Here is a 16,002-nt window from a genome sequence, read left to right on the forward strand (position 1 = left end):
AGCGGAAAGAAGACAGAAGAAGATGAAGACGCAGCAGTGCTATAAATGCCAACAGCTTGGCCATGTAGCAAAGTCCTGCAACAATACGGTTGCGTGCATGAAGTGTGCGAAGGCACGTCGTACACACGAATGTAATAAGCCGCGAGATGCTGGAGCAAGCAGAAGCAGAAGAAGAAGATTGAGGCCGCTAAACCTGGAGAAGTGGCCCAACAAGACAAGGAGGCCACTCCCCCCCAATCCAGGAAGGGAAAGTGGGCCGCGCCGCGAAGACCACTACGATAGTTTCCACGAATCGCACAGAAAGCCTCGGACGAAGCCGTTGCCGCCCTTCAATCCGCCATGGACGAGGAGAGGGCGTCCCTGAGGGCGGAATTGGAAGAGGTGCGCCTTCTGGTGTGGCAACTGACGGAGGCCTTGACCCTTGCGATTCGCAAAGAAGAGGCGCCGACCCCCATTAGGAAAGGAGTAAATGCAGAAAATCAGACGACCGCCTCTCTGGCCGACGCGGAAGCGCAGGTTGCTGGAGAGGTTGTCGAGGACATGGAGGAGGTGGTACAGCAGCCGGAAGAAGAGGACGACGAAGAGGCAGCACAAGTCGCTGCTGTCACTGCTATGGTCCGAGAGGAGGCTGCCAAACATGGCAAACATGACCACCTGCCGCTGCCGGACAACCCGCGAGCCGCTAAGCTGGTGATGGACATTCTAGCGAAGTCGCTACAAACATATTCGTACCTCTATTATCCATACCCTTTTATCCCTCCCGATGTTCGCAAACCCGCTCTTCCCCACCAACCATATGACTTTGGTCGGGCAGCTAAAAACCTGCACAACGTCGTCTCTAAAAAGGCCTAGCTCTAATTTCCATCCGATCTTCATGCCCTGGGATTGGCAATGCATCGTAGATGTGGTGCCAAGAGTCAGGACCAAGAAGAAACATCGTTAGATCTACTAGCACATGAAGTTATTTTATCTTACCTTGCTCAGACAAGTCCAGTTTTTCCCTTGTCCCAGTTACAACTTCCAACCCATTGTTTTGGAGTAAATGTCGTAGGACAAAGACTCTTCTTAGGCAACTTCTGGGAGGCTGTCATTCACAGTGAGAAAGAAGAGAGATGGATCACCTCTCAGGGTCTTATCTAGGCGTATCAGGAGTCCTATGACACTACAACTGCGTACGCCCCACACCCGCTTCAGTAACAGGTTATGACTCCAATTTTTATATCAAAGTGATATGCAAATTAATTAAATTGATCTATTAATCAGCCCTGCCTCCACCCACCCCCACCCCCGACCAAGCCCACCCTGACATGACATCACATGTTTTCTCAGCTACATGTGTGCCCCAGCACCTGCTCCCCCTCTCCCCTCACTACCCCTCCCCCACTTCTCCCCCTCCCGACCTACCCTATTTGTGGGAATCTCTGTGTCCCAGAGCTGTGCTGATGTGCCTACCCCCTCCTGCCACCAGGGAATTGACGGGAAATTAAAACTGGCAGTACCCTTTTCGAGACTCGACCCCTGGCCCTCCTGGGCGAAAATCCCAAGTTTACCTCATTAACACAATTAAACCACCAGTGGCGCTTGGTAGTGATGGGAAATTAAAAATGACTGTGACCTTTCTGGGACTCGAACTCTGATTCTACTGGATGGAAAGCCCAAGGGTACCCCTAACACGAGGAAACTGTCCAGATGGGGAGAGGAAGGTTACGTTAGTGTACTTCATTTATTTTGGCTCGGAAACTGATGTAAATGTCGATCATAATTACATATTTAACCACAAAGATTGGGCCTAATTACACAGCCATATGCATAGTGCTACACAAGGATGGTATAAAATCGCGATACAACTCAAAAACTGACTATACCACACAACTGGCGTTATCCCACTGGGAAAAATTTCGCAATACCACTCGAAACTAGCGACAGACACACTCGAGTCTACCCTACACCTACAAGCTCGCGGGAAATAGGCTGGGGTGTAAGACACTATCATTATTCTTTGCTGGCGGGAAATACGTTCAACTGACGAGATGCTGGTGTTGGACAGAGTAGAGTTTCAAAAGTGTTTTACCTGTAAGCATACAGTATCTATTGTCGTTTGACATCAGAGTTCACTACAGATGTCTGCTCAAAAACCATCCTGCAGCCCAGGTAATCGAAGCCAATACACACTACCACAACTGATGGATAAATAAAATGAATCACACTTCTAATTACACTTCGAAGTTGACGTGAAAAAACCAGCACTCATAATGAACGGGTCACAATGCAGAATATGTACTGGGGAAAACCATCGTCCTAAAAGACTGCAGAGTGCAGAGGGGGTGGTAGTTGAACATGTGTTCTTCTCGATGTACAATCAGAAACTGCCGAAAACCAATGCCTTCTCACTTCCCCTCATGCCTCCTCCTCTTCCCCCCTCTACAATGCTCAATGCTCCACTGAGTGTCTGGCCCCAGTACCACTCTCTAAGGCTGCTGCCCACACTCTGCTTTCAACCATCTGGTCACCGCCTTAGAGCAATACTCCTACGCCTGCATCTAGTCAACAAGACAAAGGGTGGCCGCCTCAACTGCAACTTGTTCATCTAACATATAGCGACAGAGCGCCCACACGCCACACAACGTGGCTGTGTCCGGTGACCACCGCAGCACACACCCCCTGTCCCCCTCGCCAACAGCAGCCCACCGTTCGGCAATTGAGAACAAATGCGGAAATGAGAAGACCTTGGTTTTCGGCATTTTGTGACTGTACATCGAGAAGAACACACGTTCAACTACCACCCCTCTGCACCCTGCAGTCTTTTAGGATGATGATTTTCCCCAGTACATGTGCTGCATTGCGACCCATTCATTACGAGTGCTGCTTTTTGCATGACAATTTCGAAGTATTATTAGAGCTGTGATGCATGTTTTTCTATCATTTGTGGTACTGTGTATTTGCTTCGATTACCTGGGCTGCAAGATGGTTTTGAGTAGACATCTGTAGCGAGCTCTGACCTCAAACTGTCGCGTCCCAGCATAGTTTTGTAGTGTTGACGACAATCTGAGGGTTGTTTGAGTGTCCACCTTTATTGTCGGAGATGAGAGGGAGAAAGCTCACCGAGATAGAACTGGGTGGCTATTGGTTACAGTGGTGATCTTTTAGGATTAATGGCAGGCTGGGGATGCTGAAGAGTTCAGTATTTATTTAAGTAATATCTTTATTATCTTTGATAACTTATAAAAGAGGTGCCAGTTCCTAACCCCTTTCTGTATTACTTGACAGACTTAATTTACTCTTATCAGCAGGCCACCCGCCTAAGGTTACAAGAGACAATTGTATCCCTTGGCGCAGTCTCAAACAGTTCCATCGCGTGTTTAGTCTGTGATCTGACGGTCTACTGGAGATCCGTACTTTACATAAAATATGGAAAACTTCTGTTGTTGTCCAACTGCGGTTCAAATTAATGTGAGTGCTTTGATCGTATGCGTCTTATCTCTCTCCCCTTCACAAATGTCCTCCGCTAGGGTTTCTCAATGCTTTAACTCTGAGGCCTCTAACTTCTTGAAGTGACAATTGTTCTCCGCTCATTTCACCTGACAAGTATTTCTTAATAAAATCATTATTAATATTTTTTTCTTGGGACTGGACAAAACAATGATAGATACTGTATGCTTACAGATAAAACACTTTTTAAACTCCACCCTGTCCAACACCAGCATCTCATCAGTTGAACATATTTCCCGCCAAATAGACTAAAGATAGTACATTACACTCCAGCCTTTTTACCAACAGCTTGTAGGTGTAGGGTAGAGTTTCAGTGTCTCTGTCGCTAGTTTCGAGTGGTAGTGCGAAATTTTTTTTCCCAGCAGGATAACACCAGTTGTATGGTATCATCAGTTTTTGAGTTGTATTGCGGTTTTATACCACCCTTGTGTGACACTATGCATATGGTTCTGTAATTAGGCCCAATCTTTTTAATTAATTATGTAATTAGGATAGACATTTGCGTCAGTTTCCCTAGCAAAATAAATAATGTACACTAACGTAATCTTCCTCTCTCGCATCTGGACAGTTTCCATGTGTTAGGGGGTACACTTGGGATTTCCATCCAGGAGGACCAGGGTTCATGTCCCTGAAAGGATACCACCAATTTTTATTTCCGACCAAAATTCGGAATTCCTGCCATCAGGGTAGGTTGGTGAGGAGAGGGTGAAGGGAGGAGGGGGCTGGGGCCCACATGCAACTGAGAAAACACGTGACGTCATCGAGGGGTGGGGTGGGCGTGGTCGGGGGCGGGGGTGAGCGGGGGCTAGGGTGATTAATTGATATCAATTTGATCTCAAAAGTGTAATGATACCGCCAGTACGCTACTACAAGCCTCCACCAGCTTGAACAGTCCCCTGCTGACATGCAGGGTCCATGGATTCTTGAGCTTGTCCCCATACCTGTACACGCCCATCCACTCGATACAACTTGAAACGAGGTTTGTCCGACCAGGCAACATGTTTCCAGTCTGATGTCGGTACTGACGGACCCAGGCAAGGCACAAAGCTTTATGTCATGCAGTCATCAAGGGTACACGAGTGGGCCTCCAGCCCCGAAAGCCCATATCGATGATGATTCACTGAATGGTTAACATGCTGACACTTGTTGATGGTCCTGAATTGAAATCAGGAGCAATTTGCGGAAGGGTTGCATTTCTGTCACACTGAGCGATTCTCTTCAGTCGTCTTTGGTCCCAGAGTTGCAGATTCCTTTTTCGGCCGCAGCGAAGACAGAGATTTGATGTTTTACCAGACTCCTGATAATCATGGTACACTCGTGTAATGGTCGTAGGGGAAAATCCGCACTTCATCGCTACCTCGGAGATGTTGTTTCCCATTTCTCGTGCGCCGACTATAAACTCACGTTCAAACTCACCTAAATCTTGATAACATGCTATTGTAGCAGCAGTAACCGATCTAACAACTACGCCAGACTCTTGTCGTCTTATATAGGCGTCGTCAACCGCAGTGCCGTATTCTGCCTGTTAACAAATCTCCGAATTTGAATACACATGCCTATACCAGTTTCTTTGGCGCTTCAGTGCAAAAAGTATGCCGCTAATATAATTCAGCAACAATTAACGAGTTTTGTTATTTTTTAATGTTTTTAGTGTTGCGTAAAGATACCCCTGATAACGAGCGTTATGGGAAATGCGTTGGTATTGCTAGAGTTAAGGGACATGGGGGCTGATACACGTCTACAGAGCTGCAAGTTAATGTTTATCTTTTCGTGTGTTTTCCTTGTAGCAAATTTCTTAATTTTCTTGCGTTTTTTTCTGTTTAATAGGTTTAATCTCTAGTTTTTGTGAGTGCACCTTCACTCAGTCTAAGACGCAATATTTGCTCATTTGTAACTGATACACATCTACAGAGCGTTAAGTTAAGTATTTTATCTATTCCTGTGTTTTCCTCGTAGTATATTTCTTAAATTTCATGCGTGTTTTTCTGTCTAAGAGGTGTATGTTAGCATTTTCTACGTCTAAATTTAGGTAGCCTGTAGCGCAGTTTCCATTTCTTCTAGACAGCCTGCTACATAGCTCATGAGGCACCAGCGTCCATTGACGACACATCAGAAGGGTAGTAATTTGCATGTCCAGGGTTCTGTCTGCTTTTATGCTTTACTTCTTCAATTAGTCTTGCTACAATGGGTAGGACGTGTGCGTGCTGTGTACGGACGCAGGAGGAGCTAGCTGCAGTTTGTGAACTGCTGAATGCACTTTTGGCTACGGTCACTCACCTCCAGTCTGCTGCCTTGGGGCATAGCGGTGGTGGAGAATCTGGCGCGTCGCTTGGGACACTTCAGGTGTCGCTTGTTTCGCCCACGGGCTCTGCTGCCGAGGTACCTCCTAGTGTATCCGACGCGGTGGATCTGCCCTCATAGCAGGGAGAATGGCGGGTGGTAACGCCTTCATGTCGCTTGAGGCAGAGGGCCAATGTAGAAACCATATGTTGATCTCCATCATAAATACGAGACAGGGGCTGGTCAAATATTTACCAAGGAAAATCACCAAACAGCCGTATGTTTTGAAAAGTTATTTTATTTAGACAACCAATTTCGGCATCTCAATAACCATCTACAGGTCCCATATGCTCTTTATCTAATTACAGATATGTCGATACTTGCATACTGGAGCCAACTGGTCAATCTTTGTCAAGTCTTCGAAGTAAATACTCCTAAAGCGAATTCACAGTATCTAGATACTGAAGGCCCAGTATCCAAGTGTCGACAGCTCTGACTATCTACAAATGAAATGCCTATGGGGAATGAAGATGGCGTTGTTGAGATGCCGAAACTGGCTGTCTAAATAAAATAACTATTCAAAACATACAGCCGTTTGGTGATTTTCTTTGATAAAAAAAGTGGGGGATTGGCCGTCTGGTTTCACCCATTCACCCTGTGAGTGTACAGGTGGGCTCCTTCAGCAGGGTCCGAGCAGACGCAGGGGGGGGGGGGGGGGGGGGAGATCCAACCTTAGGCGCATTATGGAGCTCCACGTTCAGATAGCGTTCAGCCTGGGAAAAAAGCCAATATGCACTTGGTATGTCTGCCAGAGGACCTCATCCATGGTCTAGAGGTGGCTTTGCCTGCTACTATCGAGCCTGCAGGGTACAGCAGTCGTCTGCAAGTTGTGGCTGACGTCGGCATCAACGACACCTGTCGCACGGGTTCTGAAGCCATACCCAGTTCATACTGGCGGTTGGTGGAAGTGGCGGAGGCTGCTGTTATCGCTCGTGGGGTGCATGCAGAGCTCACAATTTGCAGCATTTTTCCCAAAGGTGGCTGTAGAATGAATCTACGTCCTCCAACGTACATTGTGCATAATTACCACGAAGATAAGATACGTGAAATTAGTTTTCATACGGTGGCATATAGACAGTCGTTTTTCTCTCACCCTATTTGCGAGTGGAACAGGAAAGGAAATGACCAGTAGTGCTATGGGGTACCCTCCGCAACGGCCCGTACTGTGGTTTGTGGAGTATTTATGTAGATGTATGTGGATGAAGACTAGTCAATCAAGTATGTGTCATGTGCTACAACTCTTGGATGTTATTGTCACATATCCTTGCATTATGTAATACCTTTTCGTCTGTGCTAAACACAAGTATAAAATTTTTCATAACAGTATGTTCTATGAGCAAGAGCGACCGTATACCATCTGGAAATGCAAAATGTTTTCTTGTAGGTTCACATTAAGTAGTCACATTCACTTCTGTTTTGGCCTTTGTTTATGTTACATCTATAATGGGAATTATATGACTGAGCACTTATTATTACACCCAGTAATACATCACTTCCCTGCACTTTATCCTGTGAGTATCAGTTTTGTTATGAAGTTATGCTTCCCATTTCAACATCTATGGTAATATTTTTGAAATGTATACCTTTACTGGAAGATATAGCACATCTTTTCTAACTTTCTATTATTTGAAGAAAGCTAATTTTTTCAGCAACGCCAGTCTACAAGTGTAGCACAGGTATCGATATTGGATCTATTTTGCTTTGTTTGTGTGTGAGTGCTCTTCCATTACGTACCCAAGAAGCAGAAATTACTGAGTATTCAAATATGGACTAGTTTCAACATTTGGAAACGTAAACAATGTTTTTTTTGAAAATAAACAATTGGTTCGCAACAAATTAATTGTTACTGAATTTAGATGAAACACTACACAATCAATTTAGTACCGCGTAATGACTGACCACACCGTTAGAAATAATTCATCGACTAAATCAATAAATCGAGCAGAGTATTCTAAACTCTTAGGTGTTTTTATTGATAAGAACTTGAACCGGAAATAACATGTTGCATGTCTTCTTAAGCGTGTAAGCTATGGAAGACCTGTGTTACGGATAAGATCAAATATGCCATTAAAATGTCAGAACGTTGGCTCACTTTTTCCATTTTCGTTTGCTAACTTGTTGTGGCATTGAGGAGAAGTTGTCTTTTGCACACAACTGCGTAGTAGCGATAATACTTGGGGTCCGTTATAGAACCTGGTATAGAGCACATTTTAAATAGTTGTGCACAGTGACAACAACATTACAATACATTAATCCCTTATGCAATTTGTTGTCAACTATCCATCACTGATTGAAAACAACAGTACCATTCACACATATAATAGTAAGGGGGAAATGATTTATGCTATGCATCGTTCATAGTACGTTACAGAAATGACTGAGTATTCAGGTATCGGTATTCTAACTACATACGCAATGACGTAAAGAGTTAAACAGCCGACAAAGTTAACTTTAACCGACAACTGAAAACATATCTGTTTTATCTTCAAGAGAGAGAGAGAGAGAGAGAGAGAGAGAGAGAGAGAGAGAGAGAGAGAGAGAGAAAGAGGGAGAAGGGGGGGGCGATAGTGGGGGGGGGACTGGACGTTCTTAATTGCAAAAACTAAATAAATTAAGAGAGGGAGAAAGAGAGAATGAATGCAGTTATAAATCATTGGATGCAAGCAAGAAAAAAAAATATAAAAACGCTCAGAAACTTACCTTATGTTCCGCTGAAAAAGTGCACTACGACTGTAAAACTGACTCGTTTCACATTATAGCAATAAGTCGCAACATGTCAGTAAGTAACTCTCAGGTTTGACTCCTCTGTAGTTTATTCTGTTTTGTTACTTTCTTTACGCCTAGGCGAAACGCTTGCGTCAGTTGCCTATATGTAATGGAAGGCCACCCTTGCGTTTAGTTATTGTTCTATATTTGACATGGATTACGTATTATGCAGGTTCTCGAAGTGGTGGGTGTACCTCGGAGTGGAGGATTTGAGCACCTCTGACGACTACGCAGCTATCTTCGACTGTTACACGATACTGGTTCACCCAGGATACGACAGCACCACCAAGGTCCACGATATAGGCCTCATATATTCGGCCAGCTTGATCCCTTTCAACCGTACGTATTACCTTTTAGTTCTGTCATTTCGCCTGCTTGTTTTCTACCTATAATACAATATAAAATGCCTTTTTGAAAGTTATTTGACAGCTTCAACAACAAAGATTTATGATACTAACTACATTAGTATTCACACGAGAGGTTTCGGGAGTTAATGCTACCATCAGCAGGAAAAACACATAAAAGAATCTTAGAAACTTACACAAGATGAATAAAAACAGATAAAATCTCTCCTGTCAAATCATGTAACATCAGACTAAAAGCCATCGTCTCACTTGGTATCAACAACAATCGCTAGCTCAGTAGTAATAGATTACTCGTACATCCTTCGGCTCAGCGTCTTTCGTCGGTAGTTACTTGCTGCAGAAAGTATGTGTTGTCGATCAACAAACTTTTGACCCTTACCGATGAGCGTACTGTAACATATGCGTAAATAGTTTGTTATTATTCGGTGTATGGCAGGCTAAGATCTACAAATGCCACATGAAAATGTAAAAAAAAGAAGAATTACAGAAATGTTGCAAAACACAAATTAAACAAAAAATTGATATAGATAACAAATTCTATGGAAAAAATTGCTTGAACACGGCATTTCTCAATCAGAGATCGATATCAATACTTGATATCCAATTAACTGGTTTAGCTGCAGCTTCCAAGACACCATTCCATTCTCACAGTACATTCTCTTGGAGCACTGTTGAACAATTTGCTTCACAGTATGCTCACCTACTGCTTCGTGGTCATATTCAAAGCTACGGAAAATTCTTATCAATTTTGCATTCAATTTAGGCTCCACCATAGTTTCCTGAGTAGTTTGGACCCTGACATGGATATGGTGGGGTCTTAATATATGTTGCTATGGAAACCTTCAAAAGACTTCCATGCTTTCTCCAGCAACAGAAAATTATCTTTCCATACAGCTCTGCTACACTTCAGCAAGGAACTGGTAGTAAGTAAAGTTTCGCTCAACCAGCAGCTTCTTTTAACGATGCGATTTGTTTTGAAAATATAGAGGTATTCTGTGCAAAGAAATTATGTATGCACACGCAGTTCATAGCCTTGGAAATACCAGTTGCTACGGCGACGATAATATTATACTAGTAACTGTCCTACTAACTTCTAGATTATGCTAACACTTAGCGCGAAACTCAATCCTGTGTCACTGCTATCACCAAGTAAGGGCTGACGTCGTTTTTCGTGGTTCACTATTGGATTTACTAAGTGCTCTATATTCTCAGGGCAAGTTTTGCACACACACACACACACACACACACACACACACACACACACGCTTACGCTGATATTGCTGTAGTGTCGTTACGCATACAACAAAGACAAGAACGTGAAAGAGTGCTCGGATTAACACTCGCTACTGTAATCTCAAATTCAGAAGCAAATGAACTGATAGCCGCTGGGAATTTAACAGTTCAGCTTTTCAACTGAATGATAAGATTTCAACATTCTCAAGTGGTTAACAGTCAAACATCCAGGAGCATCGCTGCGGTGTGGCATCCAGAACCCAACGGCGCAAACGTGCACCTCTTGTCAGCACACATCAGAGAGTACACACGCCCAATACACTGTTCTAACACGTTAATAACTACAAGCTACGATGCGTTCCACTTGTCAGCTAGTAAATGTTGAGAGAGGTGATAGTGATATTGCCATGTGGAAAGATGTCAACATGGAAAGAACAGGTGCACCTTCTACGTTCGTCACCGTTACTAGCCGGCAAATGACACAGAAACTTTCTGCCCTATTGTTTACATCATATATATGTCTACTGCACCAGAAGGCAGGGCTGAAGGCTTCTTCTCATACTGCTCACAAAGCAATGTCAGAAATAAAATAAAAGTTCGACTATGAGACTAAAGTACAGGGTGAAAGGATATCAACGACAGGATTCGCTGATGACATTACTGTCATCTGTGAACGTAAGGAACAAATGCAGGACCTGGTGAATGACATGAAGAGCCTAATGAGCACACGCTCCAGATGTTAAACTAAAGAAAGACTGAAGGTATCAGGTGTAGCAGAAATGAGATTAGCGATGAACTTACGATCAGAACTGGGAACCACGAAGTGAGTTAATGCCTCTACCTTAGAAGCAAAATAACGTATGACGGATGAAGCAAGGAGGATGTAAGAAGCAAACGTCTGTCGGTAGTCCGGAGAACAGCACTGTATGGAATGTGGGAAAACCAGAAAAGAAGATCTAAGTGTCAGATTGAATTTTATCATTTTGAGAATGCTGAAGAAGCAATCTGTTTTACTTGTTAAAAACGATTGAATAGCTTAGATCACAGAAAATATTTCTTTCTTTAAGAAAATTGGTTTCGAAAGATTTTGCAGTCATCTTAATATCTTAAAAATCTATTTGTTGTGAAATGTGTTCATTTTACGTTAATTTGGCGTGAGGTTCAACATAAGATGAACACGTTTCACAACAAAAAGATTTTTAACACATCATGTTGACAGATAATTCTGACGAAACCGGTTGTCTTAAATAAAGAAATATTTTATGCGGTCTAGGCTGTTGAACTTTTTTTACTAAATGTTTGATATGTGTTGCAGAAAATTGTTAAAAATGACGTGGTGTGAGAAGATAAGGAACGATGAGGTCCTCCACGGAGTGGGCGATGAAAGGAAACACTGCAAAACAATGACTAGAAGACACGATAGGACGACAAGACCTGTATTCTGACATCAGGGAACAATCTCCATGGTAGTAAAAGGTGTTGTAGAGGGAAACAGTATAGGGGAAGACAGGTATTGGAAAATAACCAACACGGGAACTGAGGACAGTAGGTGTAACTTTAAGCTGAAGATGTTATCAAAGGAGAGAAGGCGCAGCGGACTGCATCGAATTAACCAGAAAACGGGTGAATCCAGAAACAAAGATTTGCTACGTGTCCTGTACTTTCGACAAGACCTCATCATTTCCAAATTGTGACAGAGTGACTTGGGGATTCTTTTGTGCGCCTCTCCCACCTCCCAAGGTCACAGACGTTCATATCATTGCAAATGCCTGGGACGCCATCTAGTTTCTTGCGCCCACTTTAGACTCAACTGGGACCGGTCAGCGTGTGTTGTGGACTATGGTTCAGCGATCAGGGAGTGAGCATGGCTCCATTAAGCCTTCGGGGTTTCGTGGGGTCCCTTTTACAAGGTGACGACCCCGCCATTAGGTCATCAAGACAGAATAATGTACCACCCGGTACTAGATATGTGTCTCTAATTCTGCCACTTATGACTCTCTAAAATAATTTAGCGTTAAAGAGGCTTCATTATCTCTCGTGCAAAGTTTATTGCTGGTAGGCAACTGTATTTATTACAGTAGCCAACCACACTCGTTCAGATCTTGCGCCCAGCCAGCTACACGCTGTCGCTTTCTAATCTTCAACATTTACATGACTTGCTTTGTTCCGGATGTTTTGTGAATTTTATATAATTTGCGAACTTATGTTGTCGCATTCAAATAATACAGTGAATTACAACCATCGTTTACGTCTTTGTCCTTCATTGTATATTCACCTCTGACTTGCTAGACTCAATAAAATCTCTCTTTCGTTGGCTCTGTTTCTTCAAGCATCATGATGTGAATTAGTTACTTGATCCATAGGTTACTTTATATGAGACATCGTAATAACGAGTAATGGCTCAGTTTACAGAATTTTAATTGGATAACTGCATGCTAAACATTTGCCGATAAGTTCAGAGAGCAGAAAACAAGTTCTGATTTAATAACACATGTAATTGTGTAAAATTTTTGCACAAAATGAAGTATAAGCTTACCAATGACAATTGTTATATAAAACAGGTATTTCCCACAAGTAAATACTTGCTTACTTACCAATTTAACTTTATTAGACATTTAATGTCATACGGTAAGTGATCAAAACTTTTGGCACAAGCATTATTGACCACTTTCCGAGCTAACGTCGATTCTAATGAAGAGTAATGAATGCGTTATTCTTTTCCAATATTCTAGTTATGAATGTCATTATTCCCTCTAAATTATGGTTGATTATCTACAAGGAAAAAAATACCACTAAAAACAATTGTATATGTCGTTACCGAAAGAAAATAAGCAAAATACGGTAACTTTTTGTAACGATAACATGAAGCGCCTGTGTGGCTAAACTGATTTTTTGCAAAGCCTTAAAATGTGTTTTTCCTATCTAAATTCTCGTGGCAACGTACACATGGAGTTTTAGTACTGTCTTGCTACTAATTTCTGTTAGAGCTTTAAGTTTATGACTTTGAGGTGCAGAATTGAATATGCTGCGTTTTCTTAAAATAAAAAAAGATGTAGTTTTAAAAAAAAAGCAGTCAACATTGCTTCTAAATATATTGTTTACAATTTGCTGTCATGCTCCATGTCAGTCGGAATTAATTATAATACTTGTGTCATATATCGAAGGTACTATTTCTGCTTTATGTGTATTAAGTGGAAGATTAACACTCTCTATATGAGAAACGAGGGAGGACACAGTATTGAAGCATGTAGAATACCATTAATGACTTTCGCCAAGTCAAAAAAAATTCTCCTTCTACAAATAATGGATTATCAAATACAAATTTCTGCGTTCTTTTTTAAAAATGACTTAAGTCATCTGCTAACAATACGGTTAAATCCAATCAATCTCAGTTCTTATAACAAAATGTTATGATTTGCACAATCAACTGCTTGGATAGGTCACACAAAAGTCAACTGATATTGTTTTGTTATTTACTTTTGAGTGAAATCAGATATAGAGTACACGCAAATACAACTTATAAAAATGTCGCTCTCGTTTCTGAATTTTTTTGCAGAATACATCAAGCCGGCCGTTCTGCCCCGCTACTCGGACGTGGATAGTAGTCTCGAAGGATCGGAAAACACCGTCTGTGGATGGGGATCGCAAACAACAGGTCAGCCTTAAATGTTTTATTTTCAATTTCTTAAATACATTATCCGCTCCAGTGTGGTGGTAACAAAGATGTTCCTCACACATATGACCAAGCGAAGTGGCGAAGTGGGGAACACACTGGTCTCGCACTCGGAATGATGATGTTTCAAGTCCACATAAGACCAGTATATTTAGATGTTCTTTGATTTCCTAAATTGCTTAAGTTAATGCCGGGGTGCTTCCTTTGAAAGAGTACGGCTGATTACCTTCCCCAGCCTCACGTAATCTGAGCTATTGCTCCTTCTCTTATGACCTCACTGATGAAGGGACATTAAACCCTCTTCCTTCCTTTTTTAATGCACTGGATACGTTGTCATAGTTAACGCTTTTCATGTGTAGTAAGGTACTACACAATACTTTCAATTTTATATTTACACTAGCCTTTTCCCCACAGCTTCACCCATTTGACACGTGTGTTAAACACACCTCCTCCTCCCCTTTTCTGCGTCCATCACTTCCTCGCTCTGTCTGTCCACCTCATCCTCACACTTCTATCCATTTATCTCCTCCTCCCTACTCTCCCTGTCTCTTCATCTGCTCTTCCCCTTCTCTTTGTCCATTTCCTCCACCCTTCTCTCTGTCGTTCCCCTCACTCTGTCCACCCCTCCCCTACCCATCCCAACGTGTCCCCAGCCATGCTCATCCGTGTATGTAGCCCCTACAATATACACTCCTGGAAATTGAAATATGAACACCGTGAATTCATTGTCCCAGCAAGGGGAAACTTTATTGACACATTCCTGGGGTCAGATACATCACATCATCACACTGACAGAACCACAGGCACATAGACACAGGCAACAGAGCATGCACAATGTCGGCACTAGTACAGTGTATATCCACCTTTCGCAGCAATGCAGGCTGCTATTCTCCCATGGAGACGATCGTAGAGATGCTGGATGTAGTCCTGTGGAACGGCTTGCCATGCCATTTCCACCTGGCGCCTCAGCTGGACCAGCGTTCCTGCTGGACCTGCAGACCGCGTGAGACGACGCTTCATCCAATCCCAAACATGCTCAATGGGGGACAGATCCGGAGATCTTGCTGGCCAGGGTATTTGACTTACACCTTCTAGAGCACGTTGGGTGGCACGGGATACATGCGGACGTGCATTATCCTGTTGGAACAGCAAGTTCCCTTGCCGGTCTAGGAATGGTAGAACGATGGGTTCGATGACGGTTTTGATGTACCGTACACTATTCAGTGTCCCCTCGACGATCACCAGAGGTGTACGGCCAGTGTAGGAGATCGCTACCCACACCATGATGCCGGGTGTTGGCCCTGTGTGCCTCGGTCGTATGCAGTCCTGATTGTGGCGTTCACCTGCACGGCGCCAAACACGCATACGACCATCATTGGCACCAAGTCAGAAACGACTCTCATCACTGAAGACGACACGTCTCCATTCGTCCCTCCATTCACGCCTGTCCTCGCCGATACCCCGGGAGCAACAGTGTCCCTAATTTGCTGGGAAGTGGCGGTGCGGTCCCCTACGGCACTGCGTAGGATCCTACGGTCTTGGCGTGCATCCGTGCGTCGCTGCGGTCCGGTCCCAGGTCGACGGGCACGTGCACCTTCCGCCGACCACTGGCGACAACATCGATGTACTGTGGAGACCTCACGCCCCACGTGTCGAGCAATTCGGCGGTACGTCCACCCGGCCTCCCGAATGCCCACTATACGCCCTCGCTCAAAATCCGTCAACTGCACATACGGTTCACGTCCACGCTGTCGCGGCATGCTACCAGTGTTAAAGACTGCGATGGAGCTCCGTATGCCACGGCAAACTGGCTGACACTGACGGCGGCGGTGCACAAATGCTGCGCAGCTAGCGCCATTCGACGGCCAACACCGCGGTTCGTGGTGTGTCCGCTGTGCCGTGCGTGTGATCATTGCTTGTACAGCCCTCTCGCAGTGTCCGGGGCAAGTATGGTGGGTGTGACACACCGGTGTCAATGTGTTCTTTTTTCCATTTCCAGGAGTGTAGTTCAATAAAGTAGGCTATACTACTCCGACAACATGCCTGCAATTCAGGGCAGTTTACATGTCAGGGGACTGAAAATCATTTACTTGTGCTTGATGTACAGGTCGCCATGCAATGAAGGTCGATAAAGCA

At 43.7% G+C, this 16,002-nt stretch overlaps 1 protein-coding gene across 1 annotated transcript in view; it reads left to right on the forward strand.

The window, feature by feature from the left end:
• LOC126336195 (chymotrypsin-like elastase family member 1) overlaps positions 1 to 16,002 on the forward strand; it is a 64,883-nt gene that overhangs the window by 19,317 nt on the left and 29,564 nt on the right. The window contains exons 4-5 of the mRNA XM_049999702.1: positions 8,768 to 8,934; positions 13,750 to 13,848. Of these exons, the coding sequence (XP_049855659.1) occupies positions 8,768 to 8,934; positions 13,750 to 13,848 (266 nt within the window). The remainder of the gene's footprint in view (positions 1 to 8,767; positions 8,935 to 13,749; positions 13,849 to 16,002) is intronic.

This window comes from Schistocerca gregaria, chromosome 2 (genome assembly GCF_023897955.1).
Source record: "Schistocerca gregaria isolate iqSchGreg1 chromosome 2, iqSchGreg1.2, whole genome shotgun sequence".
NCBI classification, from domain to species: domain Eukaryota; kingdom Metazoa; phylum Arthropoda; class Insecta; order Orthoptera; family Acrididae; genus Schistocerca; species Schistocerca gregaria.